Raw genomic sequence first — 23,605 nt, forward strand, 5'->3', positions numbered from 1 at the left:
TTCACCATGCAAGACTAATGAATAGGATCAGCCCAACGAAATTGTGTAATCTCTAATACGTATAAATATTTGCAAAATGCTTGCCAAACGTTAAGATTTATCACATAACCTCATGCCTTTGTTAGCTACGAAGAAACTATATCGATTGCTCGCTTTTTGGTTTAAATAAATTTCGGTTTCCAAAAATTATTAGCGACAGTCTATGAAACTTTTCAACCGAGACGGCCGCCTTTGAACCTAAATTGGCCGGTTTTGTATGGAAAGTTTTGTTTTTTGACTTGATGTTGTTTTAGGCAGTTGTTTATTATAGATGTGCTACATTTCTGCAAAGGTGATAATTTCAAACTATTCATTTTTTTTGCCTTTATCATTGTTAAACTAACTGCTTTTGACTTCTAGCTCCTGGTCTGCAGTCTTTTAATTGAGACAGTTCAGTTCTATTTTTTTGGCTATGGTTTTTATTTCTAACTCCCGTTTTGCAATGTTTTAACGGAGACATATAGGTTAACTTGATCGCCGTTGGCTCTAGTTGTACGCTACCGATCTAGATTGTTTCATTTGAAAAATGTGCATAAGTAGGGATGTAGGATAAAAAAAATAAGATGAGAAACTTAAAAATAATTAACACCGACTAATGTTTGGAGAATTGCTCAATATGCATATCTGACATTTGCTTCACAATTAAGAAAATATTTCACAAATAATTCTTTTCAACCATTTTACAAAATTTCAACTAAAATTATCACAAAAATATTTGCGCTTGCTGAATTCAAATGTACATAATTTCTATTGAGAAGGAGAAAATTCAGAAATAAACATTTTTAACAATAACGTATTGATTGACCTCGCCATTACATAAAAGTACCGTCTGATTTCACTTGATGAATTACGTTCTCATCGTTTGACAGACAAAGAAAAATTTGAAGGCGCTCCTGAAAATTATTAATGAGAAAACTACAGAAGGACCCACATTTATAAATATCTATAATACACTCATGCATACATTCAAAGTTTCAAGTTAAAAAGTAGGGAGTAAAAATTAAAAAGATAAAAAAATTTCTACCAGCCTGCTAAGCTCGCGTCGTTTTTAATCTGGCTTCACGCTTTACACCTTTTCTGATGCTATATTTTAATATTTTTCTAATGTTTTTTAATAAATTCATTTTGTCGATGCGCAGAATATGTGTACATTCAAATATTTCAACTGTTTAAGAGTTTTCAGTCTAAGACTAGGTCCCTAGGATGTAGGACGTTTTTTTGCCGCTAAAAATGGTTATCTTGCAAGATTCTTGCAAGTCGAATGGTTATCTTGCAAGATCCTTGCAAGTCGAATGGTTATCTTGCAAGATTCTTGCAAGTCGAATGGTTATCTTGCAAGATTCTTGCAAGACGATGGCTATCTTGCAAGATCTTGCAAGAAAATCTTGCAAGACGATGCATCGTCTTGCAAGATCTTGCAAGAATCTTGCAAGATCTTGCAAGATAACCATTCGATTTCGACTGGGGCAGTTAGCCCGTTTTTTCCACAAAAAGTTAAATGAATCAAGCGAGCAAAAACACATTCTGGAAAAAACAGTCAAACAAAACTTTGCATAAAAACCACACATGTTTACAATAACTGCTTCAGACTTCGTTTGATTGTTCAATCGGTTTCTCCTGGAGAATTCCTTCGTTAGATTATCGAATATTTTGTGTCTCGTATGTTCAGACTTCGTTTGAGACTGTATAATCAAACTCACTAAGTATATACTAATTCTAAAGGCTAGCTCAGGTGAGAAAGATCAATTTTTTGATACTTTGCGAACCTTACTTTTACACCGAAAATTAATTAATTGCAAGGATACGATAAGTTTGTTCAGGTCTAACTTTGTCAGCCATGTTTTTGTGAGCTATTTTGCTGTGTCCGATGTGAATGCATCGAAATAAACAATCCTGGTATGAATTAAGGCTAAACTAAAACCTGTTATGATTGTCACTTTTGATGATCCGAAGCTCTTTCGTCCAAATGTGTTCACAGTGCAAATTTCGACAGTGTATTCAGTTTGGAAGTGAGAAAAGTACATTATAAATGAGCCTGCGTTATCCAATCTCATAGGAAGCACAATTGTTTTATCTTGGAGAATTCCTTCGTTAGATTTTTGAATATTTTTTGTCTCGTATGCTGTCACTTCAAAGTGGTCCCATTGACCATTTTTGGGCTCAGTGAACACTATTTCAAAATTCCTGTCATCATCTTTATGTAACTGAGATCCAGTGACGTCATGAGGCGGGAGGGGTACTAAAATATCAAACAAAAATTTAAACAAAAAAGTCCACTTTCTCACATGGTTGTTGCAGAACCAGAGCCCTTTCACAGTTTCCTGCAGATCTTTCGATTTCCATCAATTTGAAGTATCTGATATATTTGATCTCGTTTCTTGAATTTTTGTGCCCCCAACCCAACGGTACGTTATGCGCCCCTCAGTTACAGAGCACCTGCCATTGGAGAGCAAGCCAGTATTCCGGTAATTAAAGTTATGACACGTGCGCTTTTGGGGTGCAAATAATATGCACCCACTAAGCCGGGGGAAAAGAAACGGGCGCGCAAACGGAAAAAATATCGCATTTTTCATAATGAAAATGGTTGTGTGACTATTACTTTGGTGAGTTTTTAATGAATACCTGTATCTTGTGTAATGGTAACTGGAGACGATTCAACTCTTCCGTCAGCGTCTGAAGTTGTAGCAACACTAAAGTGGTATTGTACGCCAGGGGATAGACCAGCAGCTGTGAAAGATGGTTCAATGTCCCTGGAAGAAATTGTTTGAAAATTAACACAATGGGAAATGAATATGCGTTGTGCGTTCTAAAAAATGCATTGTCTTGATGGATGCACGATTGTCTGGATATAGTCAAATTTGAACGCAAGAAAGTTTTAACATTAAAAAACGCTGAAGTCAAATCAATTTCATAAACAAATTTAGCAAGTTGAATCATGAGCGCACGAAATTATTCCTTATGCAAAAAGAGCGAAACCATTGACTGCACCACCCGCTATGGCACTGGCCAAGGATCAAATACCAAATAATACGCCGAACCCACAAAAAGCACAAATAAAAGCAACCGCCCTCCCAACTCCCGTTTTTAGCCTACTACCCCCGCAAGTCCCGTTCATACCTCACGAAATCCGTCTCGGTCCCTCGCTGCAACAGTCAGCACACCCATTAAACGTCATCAACCTCGAAGCAAACGATGCCAATCAGTTACCGTCCTCTCCGCCTGCACAGATCATTTCTACTGTCGGGAAAAAAAAAATTTGTATTCCACTATATATTCCATCTTCCCGACAGTTACCAAACCCTAGTAATTCATATTGTGACGAATGCTTCGCCAAATTCTAAAATCTGGCGTTTCCCGCAAATATACCCATCAAGTGTGGTCAATTTAAACCAAACATTACATAACGTTAACATTCCGGCATCAGTTGATAAAACCTACAACCTTGTTCCACCAGTAATAAATACAGCATTTCCACAAAAAAGTAGCACCCATTCAATCCGTACACTCGAGTGTTTAGTCCGGAGAAGTTGTCCCTCCGTTAACTCCTTTTACTCCTGCAACCCGTACCGTACGTAAACTTCACACGCCAAAAACGCCTCCGATACACGGACACACAGTTCCTGCTTTTTTGTGTTGTAGTGGTTCACAGCATCCCACTCCCCCTGTCCGCTCATCAGAAAGCGCGAATCTAACTAAACAATTGGCAGAATCAATTGCGATTCAGAAGAATGACCACCTACCGTAAGGGAAACTGTCGCAGTATAATGGCGATCCTTTTGCAGTGGCATGAGTGCTACTGGCTATTTAAAATTGTAATTGAATAGCATTCCTCGATAGATGACGTCAAGTTGACGTACCTTAAAACTCTTTTAACCGAATAAACAAAATTCCATTTCGGAGTTTTTCTACTGTGGCCTAATGTACAAGGATGCACTTAGGACTCTGGTACGAAACTCTGGTCGGCCACAAAATATACCCGGTGTGCACTTAGAAAAACTCAAGATTTAACCAACTCTAAAAATGCATATTATTGATAACATTATAAACAGTTCTGCTACTATTTCGAGTCTTGTTGGGGTTGTTAGTTCTTTTTCATAGGACGTTGACTTGAAGAACACCTCATTCTTTAACTCAACAGTTCAGAAAAATGAAAGAATACCCGCGACCCAATATGAAAAAGTTATGGTCGCTCTTAACTGTTCAAAAGCATTGGTTAAAGCCAACACTCTATGATTTCAGCAGTTGGTTGAAGGAAGAAGCTGAGGCATATGACTTGATGAAACAAACATCAACAAAGGCAAGAACTTAGGACAAAACCAACTCAGTAACATAGACCAAATTTGCCTCGAAATCACTTGCTTCAAAGTCACAGGAAGAAGGGGTTTACAAACCGGCTGCAACTACAACAGCATCACCCCCGTCACTGGATTGTCTTTAAGGGTAACAGATGCCTCTGGAAGTGTCCGATCGGTTATATAGAAAAAAGTCTCCAACTAACCGAGCAAAATTTTGTTCAACCGATAAAAATAGCAATTCTCATACTTTTGCAAGTCAAAACAAACCTTCAAGGGGGCAATCATCGAGTAAAACGACTAGTTTGTCATCTGCGAGTGATGCGAAAGGCCTTTTTCAGGTGACTGAATTACAATTGCAAAGATAATTACAATTGCGAGCTCTTCTAGCAAAGATAACAGGGCGCTAGTTGAGTGCGATACCGCTGCAGTAATTCTTGGGCGCCCAATTGTTTTGCGAATACACTTCGTTTCCCCGGTACGCAATTGAAACTAACAGTCAAGGGTAAAACTAATGAGGAGATTTCGGACACCAAATTGGTTGAACTTACTCTAAAATGACGCAATCACCAAGAATTCGAACACTATGAAGTTGGTCCTTGTGTGAAAAAAATTTAATATTGGCACCGGCGAGCTTCAGCAACAATTAGGCAATTCAAGAAACATACCGGCACATATGCATTCTGGACCTTGTTACATATTGCTATAGAAAAGTTGTGATAATGCTTACACAAGATATGTATCATGCCACTCGCCCGCTTCGCGTCTCCAGATTTATTCTCGACTTGTTTCGAAGCTTAATTAAGGCTGGTTTTTTTGCTTTCTAGTCAATTGAATCTTGGTGTGACATGCAGTCGTACTGCAGAATCAAGCAGGTAGACCCACAATTTGCAGCGGATGGACGTGCGAATGAAACTTTTTAAAACATCAGCATGCATAAAAGAAAAGTTTATGATGTCGGAAGGCTTTGGGCGGGAAAATTTATCAAGTTGTCCAATAATTATTTTTCAACCCTGGTTCAATTAAAAATTTAAATAGCAGCTCAAAAAACATTTAAAAAAACTTCGAAATTCATCAAAGAAGACTTGGAGAATGGCTACGTTGTCACGCTTAAAGATGATCACAAAGTGGAAAGTTGCTCGGAACAGGAGTGATACTTTCTTCATCATTCAATAGTTAACCCGATCAAACCGAGCAATTTTCAATCAGCCGTTACATAGAGGAACCGAATTGCTACAAAATCTAATCTGTGTTCTCCTAAGACTCAACCAACATCAAGGTAATGTTCCTGCAAGTGGGAGTACCACCAGGTGATCATTCAACTTTGCGCCTTTTGTGGCGGGAGGAGCCCACATCAAGTGTTGTGAAACTTTATACTAGGTACATCTACGGGCAAAAGGCTCGCCCACCTTCACTAACTACGCAATTCAGCGCATAGTAAATGATTACGCCAAGGAGTATACGGAGGCTGGAAGCCCTTTTTAGGTTGCAGGCAATGCGGAATCTTCATCATCTAGTTGGGTTCAAGCTTATTATGCTTGGGAGCAAGATGTCAGACCTGGCTGATCCAATTGATGTATCCACTCAAAATTCTGAACCAGAAATCATCGTTTCATCCAAGGAGGAGTCAAGGCACGTGCTTGGGAACGGGTGGGATCATATGAACGACGTTTTGGTTGTAGATAGGGTTACTAACAGCACCAAAACAAAAACAATTTAACAGAGTTCTCGGTTTCAGGTCTTGTGTCAAACGAACCAATTGATCCTGTCGCTCCTTTTACAGTAGGTGCTCCAAGGACATTTGTCGTGTCAATGGACAAAATTAGAATGAAGAGTTACACAAAAACACAGTTATCAATAATTTTTTTCCAGGAACCTTCCAACCTCTTGAAATCCGAAACCTAAGCGATAATTCAAATGACTTATTGAATGCTGTCGATTTTAATTTGGCTCATGTAACTTGCACTAACGGAGAGATTGAAACAGAATTGGCGTTTGTCGTGGGCAAATCCCTCGTGGCACCGATGAACGTGATGAATGTTCTGAAGTTAAAATTACGTCAGCTGAAGTTTTTCATTCAATTAGCTGGATGATTGTTCGTGGCTTCTTGAGATCAAATCAACTCCTTTTCATATCAGATACTGACGTCGTTGATAACATCAAGCTCAGATTTCTAGCCGAGGAAGAAGATGTTGAATCAATCTCAATTTAGCCGCATGTGCAGCCGAACCCGTTAAGAAACCCGTTATTAATCCGGTTTGATGAGTTCAGATCTTATAAAAAAACAGTTTGTTTCACCGCAAATTTGCTTTGTAATTTACCATCTCATGAGAGTTACAGTACAGTGCACGGAAATATAATAGGTCTTGCTGAGCGTTGTTTGAGGTACTTTCTTCAATAAAAGACTCTCCTTGAACAAAGTACTTCAAGTGACGCTCGGCATCGTCAAGTTAGAAAAAATTTTCTTTACCACAAGAAGAGGGAAAAGATGTTCGTTTAGAGAGATAAGATTGTTTTGACAACAAATGCATCAAGAAGAGCAGCCGCCATGCTCAGTTTACACAGTTTCTTGGGCCTCACAGTCTCATCTGTTCTTCCGGTCGACTCCGATGGTTTGTGGAAATTGACTTTCAGACTAAGAATCCTACAACGCTAGATGCGCAACTGTGTTACTTTTTCGCGGCACACTCACTTAAAAACCACAATCAGGGACACGATTACTTAAGGTCAAAACTACACGAACGTTAGGTCATCCTCAAACTAAATTCCTCACACCCTTCCATCAATCCAAACTGCGGCTTGTACAGAAAATTTAGTGCAGCAGCCCTTCAACCAGTTACGGCACACCTCCCAAACGAGTGACTCGGGTACCAGTCTCACCCTTCACAAATACCGGAGTTGATTAGTTTGACGCATTTTGTGTTACCGCTCGTTGGACTACCGAAAAAAGGTGAACATTTATGTTCAATTGTCTGATTGCTCCTTTGCTCTTTTTGTCCTTGTTGACGCCGTTCCGTCCAAAGACCGTAGTTCTTGTGCAATGTGAGCACATCATTATGTCTCCCACCAGGGTACGCTTGCTAGCATTAGATCAAAAATGGTACGAAATTGATCATAGCAGAGAACAAGCTTCGCGGATGTATTGAGAAATGGAACACGCTCAACATCGCCGCAGAGATTGCGCATAAGGGCTTAAGGTAGAAGTTCAATTCACCCAGTGGGCCACAAACAAGTTAACATCTGAGAGATATTGGTCCGTAGTTTTAAGAGAGTTATCATCTTCGCTAAATGTTGCCCACAGACGAGATTTTGAACACTACATTTTGCTAATTACATACGCACTGTACGCCCTTCCATTATCATCCGTAAGAGCCGAACCGTCAGACCTACGCGCAATGTCATCCAATCATTTTCTACATCCCAAGCAAACAATAATCGGAAATACGTCGATAGTTGGCGTTGACATGTTTGATCCTAGTAACTGCTACGCTCGCTGGCAGTCCTCTGCAAAGTGGCAGTACTATGCTAAGAGGCAGAAAACCACCGAGCTGCAACTGAAGTTTGGTGATTTAGCTTGGACAGTTGAAAAAAGCAACCCTAGGGTTGACTATCGCACTGCTAGGACTGAAGAACTCTGACACGGTCCGACAAAGTTGCAGGCTCCGCCGCTGTTAGCAGGTCATCCGGATCGCTCGTCCGTCTGCTTGCTATCTTGGTACCGACCCTCCACAACATCTTCATCCGGGCGAGTGGATATTACCACGTAAAAGAAATGAGCAACAAATAGAGAAAGTAAAAAAGCATTGCGCTTTTCAAAGAAAGAATAAAAAACATCACCGATGATAAAATTTCATTGACTCATTGCATAACCATACAAGTATTCGAAATAGTAGTAAAATCTGTTCTATTTTAGGTAGATAGCTCAGGAAAAGTTCAAATAACATATTTTTGTGAGCATATTAATATACTAAAGCGACTGCGTTCGTTGTAGGTATAATATAAATTGGTTTAAAAAATTTATCGATGACCGATCTTAGTCTAAGACCTGCCAAAAAATGTTGCTGGGTTTGCCATTTTTTGTTTATTTGCTATTTGCCCTGATGGAAAATTATTTTCATCAACTAAATTAGAAACGTGGTTACGATAGTGCCTGAATATGTTGAAGCCTTATGAATTCATATACAGAGGAGTGTTTTAGCACACTTAGCTCGACTTTAGCTGGATACAAATGATAATGCTGCAGTTTTTCGGATACTATACTTTCATGCTCAATAAATCTTTTCACACTAGACTTTTGCTGGACACATTGTTCTCCTCTCCTAATAATTATATTTTCACTGCATCTAAGATGAACATTACTAACCGCATATAGTTAGCGTCATTTCCTGTGTCATCAGAGACGTGTATCTTGAAAGCCCTGTAATATCCTGTAGAGGGTGGATTCCATGTCAGTTTTATAGTCTCCGTGTCAAAATATTCCACTTTCAAATCTGATACTGGAAGTGGTTCTAGCAACAGAGAAATGATAATAAACTTCAGCTGCCTGAATCAAATGTGGATTTAAAATATCAAAAAGGCCTTTTTAATCTTTTATATAAAAGCCACCCCTCCCCCCTTGTATCATAAAACGTGTGGCTCCTTCGATCATGGTGAACACGTCATAATGGGGTTATAGACAATTTTATGGAAAAGATAATGGGAAATATAACGAGAAAGACCCAAAAATTGATGGTACTTGGACGTTGTTCTAAAAAATAAGAGTATAATGTGACTAACTTTTGATAAAGATGCCAATTTAATAATTTTTGAAGTGCCGATATAATTTGGTCAAAATGGATGCTGTCGAATACTCTTAGAACAGTGGCCTTACGACAGCCCGCCTTGTGCTTAATACCCCCATCGATGAGTGCACAATATAAAAACAAAACTACTATGAAAAGGATACAGCTCAGCGAATTGTATAACTGCAGTACAATGAGCAATATCCATATCAATCAGATTTTTAATTTTCAATTTAAAAAAAAAATTGGAATTAAAGCTTATGGGAAACCTACCCTCAAAATATTCCATGTAAGCCATTTGAGATTGGAATGGCCCGCTTGATGTCGAAAGTTGGACAGTAAACTGCACACCAGGTTCCACTGACTCTGATTGAAAAAACAGAAACTCGAACCGTCCATTTCCGTTTGCTTCGTTTGTTTTGAAGCACTCATCTAGAGAACAGCTGCTCTCTGAAACGAAAATACCGCATAAAACACCACCTGTTTTATATGGTTAATATTATTTTTTGTATGGAGCGATAGACAAGTATTAATGAAGTCCAACATTTCTTAACCATCGATTTTGGTTAACAATTCAGCTTGAAGGTTCTTAAAATTTAACCATCTGACTAACTCATCAGACACCCCATCGACTAGCAAAAGCCCTTTTGTGATTAAAAAAATATACACGCTTTTGTAATAAATGAACAATGCTTAAAATATGACTAAAAAGGCAAACATTTAGCTTTTTTACAGCTTTTACCGCATTTCCGGCATTTATTAAGATTTCAAACATGAACTGACTAGCGTCGGAAAAATTGATCTCGAATGACAAGAGGGGTGTATATTTTTTTGGGTGCAAAAACATCAGAAGAGGGCGGTGTTCGAACTCATACCGACTCGTTCCGATTCCTCCAACTTGTCAGAAGCATCTGTCAGAAGAAGATCGGTTATCAGGGCAGGGTCTTGTCAGCACATAGTACGGTTCAAACCCGGACCTATCGGTTTTTTTAACATCAAACTTTTTTTGGAGTGAGCGCGATTGAAATCACTCAATAATCAAGAAGGAGTGCGTAAAAAAGTCACATGGGAATTAAAAGAACATTCTAGAAGAAAAGTAAAAAATCTGCATAAAAAGACGCACACGTTTAAATAATTGCTTCTAATTCGATAGCAATAAAAAAGGTAAATTTGAGCGGCTAACTTAGATTTTTGGAAAGATTGTATTTATTGAAGGCACCCATAAATATGAATGAACTGCCGCCGAAGCAGTCACGCCGAATGATTCCCTTAGATACATGTAAACCAAAAAACAACGTTTGAAAATGGTTAGGATCAATCAAAGGTTGGTTGTAGTAGTAAAACACTCAATTGTTAGGCGAAAACATAATGAGTACACAAAAAAAAATGTTTAGATAATTTTCTATAGATCAAAAAGGATGAAAATTAGGTCTCCAAAAGTAGAAGCCGCATTTCACTTAGAAATAACATAGAGTCGCATTGCGATCAATTCGTGGGTTAGAAATTGTCAACCGCAAAAATTAACTGACGTTGAGACATGTTAAAGTCAACCAAATTCAATCTCATCAGATGTTTAGCGTCTCGTTGTAAACTATTCTAAAAAGTTTCATCCGTCACAAATTATTTTTATTATATGATTTCAAATTTTCCCAGCCGATGAGTTCGTGATATCGAGCTAATTAAAAAAATTTACTGCGATCAATTCCACTAAGAACTCCACTAAGCCAATAATTCACTATAAACATTGATATTAAAAAATATAAAAGCTCTCTGTCGGATGAAAAGGCGCACGTACTATTCTCAAACACAATTTTACGCTAGAAAAAGTTACTCGTGTGTTTATGTTTAATTGATAAACAAAGGTTTTAAACATATAGTTGAGGAACTACTGGTTTTAAACAATTGTTATTTTTTGGCGAGTCTGAGAAGTCGTACGGTGAAACGATTTTTATGGTAAAATATACCATTAGGAAAAACTTGGCTTTTTTAAAAGGGACTTTAGGATTTTTTCTGTGGAAAACGGTTTTGCATTGGCAGGTAATAACTAAAAAAATTGGAAGAAAAACTCATGTAAAAAATCAATTTTGTCCGCAATTATACTTGACAGCTGTTGAGATTAATATTAAACAACTCGCATTCCTGTTGCTTTCTAATAATGTTTTACTTGCTTATGGCGGTCATAAAAGATTTGAAATGATGATAAATGGAAAGAAGAAAAATGTTTCAGGAAAACGGTTGACCACAAACAAGTTTTGGCATCCAAGAACAAATTAGCGCTAGCTTACAGTTAATGACTGCATATACTGTGCGGCTTTATACAAAATTGTTATGTAGAAAAAATTTCTTATACCTTAAAATTGTTTTTCTGAAATTTTTTTTCTTAGGATCTTATATATTACGTCAGAACCATATATAATGATGTCAAAAGTCGATAATTCAACCGAAAGTTTTGATTAGTTTAGATCTGCGTTCAGTTTCAGCTTTTCGAGTTTTATATATTTCGAAGCAATCTTTGTCAAACATCTCAATTAAACTTGGATAACAAAACGGTGGTTATCAATACAACATATCAACAGTTTATGAATCTCATTTCATCGGCATTTTTTTTTATTTTTTTATAAGTAAAATGTTTGTTTTTTTTTCTCCCCACTTTGGTCAGGTAAGAATAAAAATATTAGAACTGCACATTGATAAGGCTCCCGTTTATTGCAATTGTTTTGCGGCTCATCATAAAAGGACCAATCTTGGCTCTTCTTATTCTGAATTGGTTAAATCTTGCTAAAAAGAGTGAGTCAAAATCATTGAGACAGACCCGTTGATCATATCTGCTGACAATGACTGCAACAGTACTGGCTCAATAATCACCCCTCCGAGCGGTCGAGCACGCAAAAATCAAAATAGTCTATTAGGGAGCCCGCGCCAGCAACATTTCCGCTGATCCCCGAATAGCGGTGATTGACAAGGATTGCATCAGTTTACAGAAAGCTACAGACAACCCCTGCGCTTGGAAGGAACGGTTGTCACTTAACACAGCCAACCGCTTGAGTGTTTTCTTGAAGGTTGCCGATAATCCGCCAAGGACTTCAATTGCAAGTGGAACAAATGTGATTCCCATTTTTTGCGCATTTATCGTCGTGGAGGCAATATTTTCTTTCATCTGCTGCATCAAGCGCGTATCCTGCCTCTGTAGCCACATTAGTGAGAGAGTTGGATTGCCGCGACGAAGTAACAGTTACATCAAATGCAGAAGGTTTCCCGCTTTCCAAGTCGGGACAAAGATGTCTCCGGGGCGTGATTGGCTTTCTGGAATTAGGTTCTTGTTTCGACTACTGGTGAGAGATTCACAGATGAGCAAGAAGACACTAATTTATCTCGAATCCGGTCATGTCTTTCAATTGCGTCTCCTCGACCGTGACACGCAATGGCATGATCCCCATAGATGTCAAGAACTCCTGCTTTACAGAATGGGCATTTCCTTTCGGCGTCGTAGACAGGGACACCCAACCTCTACTTTGCACTAATTCTAAAATCATTCGGTGCTCTATGAAGCCCAAGAGCTGGAATGGGGGAAGCAGACAACCATGCTCCAGCAGGTCGAACAGACAATGAGAGAAGTCGGGCCGATTCTCTCTGACAAGCTAGATTCTCTTTGAGTCCATGAAATTTTTAATTATCAAAACCATGCTGGATCGTCTTTCGCAAGAGGTTTGAAATGTCCAGTTGTGCTATACTGGAATAAAGATATTGAAAAGCGTGGCATTTTTGTGGGTTTTCACCGGTTTTTTTTGAAACAAGATCTTCAAAAGAGAAGAGAACGGACGTATGATGCTTTATACTGGTCTTGACATTGGCGAACACCAACCCTGAAAGGGTTATGGGCTGGGTCGCTTGAAGCCGGGATTCTTCTGGAAGAACAGTTCCAAGGATATTCTCAAGTTTTTCGCGTTGTTGGGCATCAAATTCTTTTAGGGATATAATAACTGGCCTTGTGGGCGTTTGCCAACGCAAAGAATACACCATTTTGCGGGACTCAATGCAGTGGCGTAGGATACCTAGGGCGCACTGAGGGTCATCAAGATAGTCATTTTCCTCATCATTTCGTTAAGACGCATGCAGACAAACTCTGGTGTTCCTAACACAACTCCAAGAACCTAAAGGCCCGAAATATCATTTCGTTTTATTCTTATATCCAGTCTATCTAACTCTACGTTAGACCACAGTTCGCACTTATCGACCCTGACGTGGAGGCAGCCATCAAGTCCGAGCTGGCATAGAAGATCCCAAGATCCATTGAGATCGTACTCTGAGCCCACCAAGACACCATCATCTAGATACCAGGAATATTGTTGAAGCTCTGGCGAAGATTCTTGAGTTTTCTCTATAATGGGTCAAAGCTTCAGGGAGAAAAGCAAAGGCATCAATGGGTCGCCTTGTTGGATGCCGCTTTCACTGCTAACAACAAATTTGTCATAGATTAATTGGCTGTGTTTTGAATAACAGGAATTGGTAAAAACGGCAATGCCAGGCCTTGAACTTGTAACGGTTTTCAGCATTTCATTGCGTTTTATTGAAATCAATGCATTGCAAAAGTCAATTTGCAAAATACCCGAGGAAATGGACGAGGTAAGTATTTATTCATACGAAAACTTAGTCAAATGTATAATGGTTTCCGCTCCTGCCTTCAATCCGACACCCCATTGCAAGTTTTCGAAAAGTTCTTTTGCTTCTAATTTTGCTTCCTTGGCTAAACGTTTAGCTATTAGCCGCCTCAAGACTTCTCCGACTGCAATAGGGCGAATACCGCATTTCATTTTCAGCAAGGCTGATAGCTATGCACTACAAAGAGTTTGTGAAACAAATTCGGGAAGATCCCCACGGCAGCTTATGTTTACGAGCTTAGTCAAAACTCTAAAAGCAATTTGTGACTATCTGAAACGGTACACTGTACAGCATGCAAAAGATGTTCGTCAAACATTTTTGATGGACCAGCTGCTGTAAGTCTTGAAAACGAGTTCAGTTTTTCCAAAACATTTTCTTCACTGAACTGATAGGCTTGTGATGAAAAATTTTGGACTACAATAGGCTTTTCTTCAGGGGGATGCAATTTTTTCAAACTATCGAGAGTTGCCTTGTTGACGGGTGCAAAACCATGAGAAGCCAAAAGTTTTGCTGCTCTGTCATTTTGACCCTGGAGACACAAAATTTTTGCACGTTTGATAATCTCTTCAGAGTTTGTATCGTTTGATCGTTTTGATTGTTTCAAAGAGCAAGCTCTGTTCCATAGCCATTCAAAGTCTCCACTGTTCCAGCGATTAATTCATTCCAGAAATCTTTGGTCATTGTTCCGCCTGTGTTTTTGCCCTCCTCTGTTACTGGCAGGTAAAATGCATTCAGATAATCCGAAAAGTTTTCTCCAGTTTAGTTCTGTATTAAGATCCTCAATGCATTCAGTAATGACGTCAGAGAAAAACTCTGACCATTTGTACCGTACATTGATAGGGACATAGCGGATAGTCGGGACTTTAGTGTGCAGCAACGTTTTTATATCTGGAAGGTGACCGTCTGTTCTAATTCTTTCGGAGTTCAAACCAGCTAATGCCTCGTCTACATAGAGGGGCTCTCGGCATTAATTAGCAGATCGTCGACGTGGTCTGATAGTTCCTTGGCGATTCTTTTCAATTTACTTAAAGGTTTCTTGAAACACCAATAGGACCATATTGATTTTGAGTTGATCCATGAGTTCTAGTCAGGGCCCCATCCAATGTATCTAACTTTAGTTTTATCCAAAAGACGTTCTAATACCTGGATCTTATATAATTTGTCGGCTGTGTCAGGAATAAATAAAATAAAGCCAGGTGAAATGTGAAACTTGTTTTCAATTGTAAGGTTGGACATCTGTTGAGTTAGACCACTGCTTGGGTTGGGATTTACCTCGGTCTCGAAACAAATGTCTTTCCTAGGTGGATTTTCGATTGTCAAAGCTTCTTTTGTTCTGAAATTGTACTTCATTTTCGAGCGTGCGAAAAATTGTTTATAAGAAAACAATATACCACATCTCCTCTTTATAGACTACCATAGTACTAAAGAATGGAATTATCTCACCGGGGAATCTGCAACTTGAGACTGATAGAGTTGTTCCACCCGGTGGGATTTAGCCCCCCCCCCCCCACAGCAACACACTGCTTTGTCGACTTCTTGTAGATAACAGCCACTGATTTTAAACAAGTGGGGGGTTCAATTTTGGGTGCTAAAGATTCAAATTTCAAATGTAAACTTTTCTTAGTTCTTGTTTTGCTCGTTGAATTTGAGAGATCAACCGGACGCACGTGCATTAAAAGTCTACGCCAGTTATAAGCATTTATTTATTTATTGAAGCCGTGCAACAGAAATTTATTGTATAAGAGAGTTTAATCACTGATTTTTGAAATAATCTCAATTTCAAGACATCTTAAAAAACTGCATACAATAATAGCACCAATATTTTTAAGAATACAAAAGTTTTGCAAGATCGTGTATCAAATTGGGTTGTATGTTAGAGTTGATTTTTGAACAGCTGAGACTGACAAATAAAAATTCAATAACACTTTTCAAAAACACAATCCATGGCTGAAAATAACCTCAGAAGTCTTTTCTAAATCTTACAGAAATTGCAATGTTGATTTAAACTTTACGAAGATCTTTTGGATTATTACAAGTCTTATGAGATCATGCAAGATTGGAGTTCTTGTATCTTACGCGTTTCATGCAACATTTTAGAAGATTAATGCAGTAGTTTACGCGAGCATGTTTTACTAAATAGGAGAAGAATTATTCAATAACTGGGGTGATCTCACACAAATAACTTTTAGAGCAACTTCAAGCGAATTGAGAGTTTTTCTTTTTAACTGCAAAACTGTCATATAATAGGAAAAAAATGTGATAAGGAAAATTTGAGGAGTCTCAGTGTACAGGAATTTGAATCTTATTTGAATTGATTCGAGAAATTTTGCGAAAATAATCTCACCTTCAATTAACGGCTTCTGTGTACGATGAAGAGTTGCCTTTATATGTATGTGAAGAGCAAATGTGAATTTGGTCAGAGTTCCTTCCAGTGACAATCCAACATTCTTTTGGAACCAAAGTCTCAATTCGTTCGATTCAACAGACAGCTGAAGCGGATCTAAAATTATAAAGTGTATTTTCATGTTGATTCAATTCGTCATAAAATGGAATCAGATGTATGATTGAAAGAAAACGGATGCAGTTGACAAAGAAAGTTTTTGTTCGCTAACATTATTTAAAGTTTAACAAATATTTTTGATGCAAAATTTAATTTTAAACTTTCGATGTTAAACTTTAAATAATGTTAGCGAACAAAATCTTTCTTTGTCAACTGCATCCGTTTTCTTTCAATCATTATTGGAAGTATCTCAGGGAAGAAAAATGGGTATAATACTTTTTCTTCCCTGAAATACTTCCAATAACAATATTGTAGACTACATTAAATTTTTCGCATTCTTAACAATTGAGTACCGGCATCGTTGCCATAAAAGTGTACTTCTTAATTTAACTTCTCACCTGTGTAGAAAGCTGTACTAGTTGTAAGCGAGTTTAACTCAGACCCATCTTGACTAAACACTCTAACAGTCGCGTCGTACTCAACCCCTCTCATCAAATCATCAATGGTTTCAGGGTCACTGAAAGTACCTGGATCTGTTCGCTCCAGCACACGTGTCGCTGCCTCATTGGCCGAAAAGAATCGACTATGCGAGGGTTGCTGTTTTACTGTTAGCTCTATTCTTAGTTTGGAGGCGTTTACCGCAATTTCAAAGGGAATTGGAGTCCAGAAAATTTGAACAGAATCTTGTCCAGGAGTAACCAGAACTGCGCCTAGTGTGCTCTGATTTCCTGCTAACAAACATTAAAACTGAATTTTAGAGCTATTGTCGCAGAAGCAGCTTTAAGCAGAAAATGTAGACAAAAGATTATGTAGCTGTTCCCCCACTGAAACAAAACTTGATACACCTTGTCAGTCTCGCCAGATATTGGTAACTTTTACAAAACTTGAAACATGTTGCCAAGATAATGATCAGCAAACTTTTCTGAGACACCTTGGCAACATCTTGACAAAATCTTTTCCAGACAATTGAACAAAACTTCTTGGATCAAGTTTGCAGTTGAAAACGGCAAAGTAAATCGACAGGAGTTCTGGACATTTTTTCGTATAAGAAGTGATTCAATGAGTGATCTTGAGTCCCAGATTTAGGTGCTTTACAATAAGGATATGAAGAACAAAGTTATACCTATAGAGTTCAATGGAGATCTCTTTTGAAAAATTTAGGTATGATTATAATTTTTATACAATTATTAGAAAACACCTATATGTGGAACTCATTCGTTATAGAGATGAAGGACAAAATCAGAACCCTGGTTCAATATTTTTGCCGTGAAAACATGGGTATATTATTGGAAGATTGGAGATCGCAAAAATCTTTTTATGAGCATTTCAATTGCACATGGATTCCTATGTAATTCCACCGATGACATGTGAGATGACGGGTGTTTAAAACGGTAAAACCCTTACCAAGTGCGAATCTGTTATGAAGTGTGGATCTAGTTAAGCTTCCTAACATCACTTTACCGAAATGTTAAATTTTGGGACCGTTCTAACACCAGGAACTACACAAAATTCTCAATATTTCCGATGAAACTTCCAATGCAGTTGAGTTTGTCCGAGCTCGGAGTTTACATCTATCCTGGGTAAAGCTAGCGCTGCTAATCTGAAAGGGATGACACAACCAATGCTGGAACTGAAAGCTTCTCTACTGGCCGCTGGGTTGAAGCGAAATTTTTGCCGAGCTCTTACAGCATTTGACAAAAAGTGTTTCATGTGCAACAATTCACTACCACTGTTATGCAGTGACTTAACTCTACAAACAAGCACATTTATTCTTCGCAAATTTATTGCGAACTGTCGTGAATACAAGTCCTTAAGACACACTAGCATTGACAAATGAAACCACGTTGCCTCAAGTGGTAAATCACTTAACAGTTGGTATCTCTTGCTATCTGTGGTGAAATTTGGCAATCAAATAGCGTGGGATCCAAATTTCATAATAACGACGGGTTAAGCACTGAAGTAGATAACACTATCAAACTAGGTGTACTCATTAAAAAATGACAAAACTACCACCTCATTAACTGCATGTTTATCTAATTCATTAGAAGAGCAGCCCCAAAACAGAATCTTTTTGCTAATTTTAGTTGCTATCAAAAATGGTTACGCACAACAGCGTTCGTGCTCGGATTGTTTCATTCTCGCAAAAGGAATCGCAATGCCATTGGCAGAGCTTTAGATATCACTGAGCCTGATTAATCCGAGCTTAATCTTCAATATCTTATGCGATAAGAGTGCCTTATTACACAGAAAACGATCTCCGCGAAAACAAATCCGCTAAAGGAAGTAGCTGTATTTCTCAGTTTTCTCCCTTTGTCAGACAAAATTTTATAATCCAATCAGCAGGCCGCATCAGGTTGTTGGTTGAAACCATATACGTGTTAAGCGGTTTCTTTGGCATAGCCACGTTGAGCATCTCCATCAAAGTGTCTATTATCTCCATTCAGTTACCTAGAAAGGCTATCTCATCCTCTAACTACAATCCTCACTGTGATTGATTAAAACAAACTGCGTTACGTTATAAAATTTTTGCCGCGCTTGTTCAACCCATCATGGGTGAACTTCAAGTAGAGTGGGACTGGCCTACCACTCTCCCAGTTACTCTGCGAAGGACGTTACTGTGCGTAGTATTTCTCACTTGAGATAGGATTTTATCTTTACTTGTTTAATAACTCCTGCCGCCCAAGTTGAAATGGTACACGGACACCTGTTCTTGGGAGAGGAGCCGTTTGTCTCCCATCGTGGCATTTCTGTCATGATACGTTCAGCTATTGGTACTATCCTTGTTGGTCTGGAAAAAACTCCGCAAGAATATCGAAAAGACGAGTGGAATACTAAAACTGGTGCTGCTGAATTTGACCACAAAAGCATAAAGTCGAGGTTCAACCCGCCCACTGCGCTTCACCGAGGTGGCCTCTGGGATAGGCTTCTTCGTACTTTTAATTGAAAACTCTGTACTGTCTTTGGTACTTTTTGCCTGACTGACGAAATTCTGAACACTTCATTTTGTCTCATTGAATACGAACTTGACGCACGTCCACTAAGGCTCTTAAAAGCCGACCAATCGGTCTTAGGCGCAATAACACCTAATCATGTTCTATTTGCTAACTAAGTAACCACTCCGCCGTCTTGAGCGCGCTCTGCGCTCTTCGACACAATGAAGTCTACCGGATCGCTCATCCTCGGGCTTGTAAAATTTGTAGCCATTTTCCAATAATCTAATCATCTTTTTCTCGGCCGGAAGATGTTACTAAGTAAATAAGCGTTCTCTGTATCAAAGTAAATTTATGCAAGAGAAAATTAACTAATAAGATTCAAGTATTTGTTACGTAGAAAGGCGAGTAAAAGGATGAGGCGGCAATCTAAATTTTTGTTAATGTTACCGCAAGTAAATTGAAACCCGTAGAATGGCATCAAAAAACCTTGCCGTCTAAATCTCATTTGCTGCCATTTACGTACCAATGTTAATACGTTGTCGAATCATTACAGAGTCTTTGTATGATTAAAACTGGCTAGCTTATTGGCGTACAGATATTATTCGAAAATGTGTTTTTGCACCTTCTTCGCCACCGAACTATAATAGCTACAAGCTTTGTTTGAGAGTTGTTATTAAGCTTAGCTGCTTCTGCTGTATTGTAAAAGTGCATTTCAACATATCGAGTTAAAAATTGGACGAGGAGTATTCAAGCAGTTGTCTATTAATGCGGAAAATATTGCATTGGGCATAGTAAAGCATAATTTTACCCGTTGTATGTTAATCTGAAAATTTAATTCGTCTGAAACTTAATATACAGATGTACATAACAGAACGCGTCCAATAATTCAACTATTAACTGTCTCAACTGTCCAATATATCATTTGTTCAATAACTTAACTGACCATTAACTCAAGTAGTCAATATTACACACGCACAGTCTTATTAAAGAATGGAATAAGTTAGAATTTAGAATTTAAGTTAGAATTTATGTTAGAATGGAATCAATATGTGGGGCATACTCACCTTTACTTGTGAAAACAGTTCTGTAGTCAGAGATACCTCGATAAGTTACAAGTTTAAGATTGACTGTTTCGCCATCTTCCAAATCCGTAAATTTCACATCTGAAATATCATTGTAACTACCAGGATTTTTCATCACAAAAGTGAAAACCAATAAAGTTGCATCTTTTCCGCTTGTGCCTCACTATACCCCGGGTTGGCTCTTCTTAGAAACCATATCCAAGACCATATATGGTTCCATAGACTAAGCGCATTGATTTCGTGTATGATCTTGCTATGGTATCCAAGAAACCATAAATGGTCTTGGATATGGTTTCTAAGAAACCATTGACGCCCGACTCCTCAGCGTTGATTTGATCATCATCGTTGATATGGTATGAACAAACGTACGTTATGAATCGCGCGTAACAGAGCACGTACCATTGAGTAATAAACTGTTATGTTAAAATATGGCACATGGTCTTGGGGGGGACTTGCAAATATGTACCCACTTAGTTGGTAGCACAAAGGGAAATGATCTTAAAATTTTAATAGATTTAAAAAATTTTTTTTGGTTTCGTTTCTTTGTTCGACGATCGACGTCTGATCTTTGTAAATTGACTCGAGTTTTTCTGTGCACCTGTCAATAATAGACGAATTAGGGAAAAAAAGTCAAATTTATCAAAACGTGATGGCGACCGATCTATAGTGACTTGATAGAAGCCCAGGCCGAAGCTTCAGACGAAAACCGGTGTCGTTTGCAAGAATCTTGCAAGATCTTGCAAGAGAAGCGTCATCTGCAAGACGCTTACAAAATCTTGCAAGATAAGCGTCGGAGTTCGTCTAGGGGTCCCAAACGTCCAAGCCGGAAATTTTATATGTCCAGACCATCCCGGTCAGAAAGTGCTTATGATCATCAGACTTTTGTTCGCGCATGTTCAGACTTCAAATTTCGATATACTTGATATACTTGATATTGTCCTTGAAAGATATTGATATTGATACTTGAAAGAAATTGGATTGGTTTACCACGAGAATTGAATAGGACAAATTATTGTTCCGACCACTCTTGAGAGGTGGGGCGGCGGGAGGGGGGGGGGGGGGGGGGAGGAGGAGGAGGAACTATAGACTCAAATGGATTTTTTGTTCAGTTAGTTTTGACCGATCGATAATCATCGTAGAGAGTTGTGAGTGGCATCATTAAAAAGCCCGTCTAGCGTAAAACATAGAATTGAAAAGATTTTTCTGAATTTGGTTTCTGAATAAGTTTTTGTAAATATTAGACCGATATGCGTTATTTTTATTCACGCATATTCACATATTTTTTATGTCAAAATTGTTATCAACAGTACTGTTGATTTTTTAAAACAAAAAAATTTTGTTGACAATTTTTTTAAATTTTTTTTGCTAAAATTTTGGCTAAATATTTCAAAATTCAGACTTTTCATCAAAAATTGCCCAAAATAAGCCTTTGGAATTCACTTTGATTAAATTTGCCGGAAGTGCAAACCCAAAAACAACAAACACAATATTTTTAACTTACAAAGGGAGCTTATCCTACTTCCACTTCCATCGAGAGTAGTCTGGATTTCAATTTTTTCCGTTTTTTGCTAACTTTACTTTATAATAATCTAAAACGCTGTGCTTATTTTTGATTTTAACTAACAAATTACATAGATCTACAACATTCGAAACAGTTGCGTGTTTTCAATGGACGAACAACATTAGCAGGGCTCGTTTTGTTCTAATCTTGGACTGTTACAATTCAAAAATAATTCAGATTGTAATCAAACGGTTTTTTCAAAGAAAAAGCGATTTTATTTGTTTTAATTAAGGAACAGAATAATTCAAATCAGAGGTCAATACTGATTTGTCCATATGGCTTTCTCAGCAGTTCAAAATTAAGGTATCTAGTTTTTTGCTGGAAAGATTTTGGTCGTTTTTACTTTTAAAAATCTTTGTTTTTTAAATACACAATGGCTTATTGAACTTTACCTCTATTTGGACAATTTTAGCTTAGTATCAGCAAAAAATAGCATGCAATTTTTCTTTTCCTTCTACAAAGTTTAAATTTAGTTTTTTTTGCGGTTTCATGCTTTAACTTATTGTTTTCTGTCTGTGATACTACTGGATTTCACATTTTTTATGTTTAGGCCTTGGCCCGTTGTTCACGTTTTTTTCTCGTTATGTCACATTATTGACAGTTCACATATTTTGTTTCTGGCCTTCAAAATAAGTCACAATTGAACATAGAAAAATCATTAGAGACAAAAATTATGGTCTTGACAGCTTCAACACCGCTTTCTCAAAGTTTTTAATAGATTTTTTACATTTTTATTTAGCTGTGGTTTTTACTTTGTCTTTTTAGTGATATGTAGCTTCCTGGATAATGACAGGTCGCATTTTTTTTATGGACGAGTAGAAGTAAATGATCTTAATTTCTCAAATATGAAAAAAACACTTCTTAACTTCGCATTTTTGTTCTTTTTTATCGATTTGAAACCTGGTCTCGTTAGTTTTGACATTACTTTTGTTGCGGGAAGGTGCATGTGTACAAACTCTAATGTTTTTAAAAAATTCCTTGTGGATTTAATGGCTTCGACACGTTTTTTGCATTTAAAACTTATTTTGATTTGTGTCTAAATTTTATGCTCATGTTGTAGACATAAGAAATATTCTAAAAAGTTATACAGTTACAATCCAAAAAAATTCAGATTTTGATCAAACAGTATTCGTTTAGAAAAAAAATTCGATCCTACTTATGTTAGGTAAAGAACAGAACAATTCAAACCAGAGCTCAATGTTGATAAGTTCAAATGGCTTCCTAAGCAGTTTCAAATTTTTTGTCTAGTTTTTTTACTCAAAAAATTATGGTCGTTCTGACTATTAAAAATGTTTGCAAATTTATACTTTGCAAATTTAAAATGTTTGCTTTGACTTTCAAATAAGCAATTGTTTATTGAATTTTGCTACTTTTTGGTCAGCTTAAATTTAGTATTTTGCGGTTTTAAGTTTTAAGTTATAATTTTCTGTCTGTGATACTACACATTATTGGCGTTTGCGAAAGGCTCAGTTGAACATATTTCGATGGGCAAAATGTGTCTTTAAGGCTTCGACAGCGTTTTTTGGAAATTCAATTGAATGTTTGTTGGTTGTCTCTATTTGTTGTTCTTTTTGTAACCGCACAAAAAATTGACTTATGACAGACCGTAATGCCCTCCTATGTAGGCGTACGTGATAATAAACATATTGGATGTTTTCAACTGCTATGTAATGGTTTTCATTACTTTGAATTTAATTGTTTTTGAAAGTGTAAGCCAATTTTTTTAACTTAGAAAATTTCTGATCTTTTTTGTCTAAT

General features: G+C 37.6%; 2 protein-coding genes across 2 annotated transcripts in view; both read right to left on the reverse strand.

Annotated features, from left to right (window-relative positions):
- Window positions 1–23,605, reverse strand: part of LOC142341011 (sialin-like) — a 235,460-nt gene that overhangs the window by 124,045 nt on the left and 87,810 nt on the right. The gene's annotated exons all lie outside the window — the stretch shown is intronic.
- The window catches only part of LOC142341332 (fibronectin-like), a 45,734-nt gene that overhangs the window by 20,030 nt on the left and 2,099 nt on the right, over window positions 1–23,605 (reverse strand). Inside the window, exons 2-8 of the mRNA XM_075392258.1 lie at window positions 20,269–20,367; window positions 16,670–17,002; window positions 16,116–16,271; window positions 9,386–9,562; window positions 8,695–8,839; window positions 2,662–2,789; window positions 1,961–2,278 (exon numbers count right to left, since the gene is read on the reverse strand). Coding sequence (XP_075248373.1) covers window positions 1,961–2,278; window positions 2,662–2,789; window positions 8,695–8,839; window positions 9,386–9,562; window positions 16,116–16,271; window positions 16,670–17,002; window positions 20,269–20,367 — 1,356 coding nt within the window. The remainder of the gene's footprint in view (window positions 1–1,960; window positions 2,279–2,661; window positions 2,790–8,694; window positions 8,840–9,385; window positions 9,563–16,115; window positions 16,272–16,669; window positions 17,003–20,268; window positions 20,368–23,605) is intronic.

The sequence above is a fragment of the Convolutriloba macropyga genome, chromosome 6 (assembly GCF_964194025.1).
Source record: "Convolutriloba macropyga chromosome 6, txConMacr16.3, whole genome shotgun sequence".
Taxonomy (NCBI): Eukaryota; Metazoa; Xenacoelomorpha; order Acoela; family Convolutidae; genus Convolutriloba; species Convolutriloba macropyga.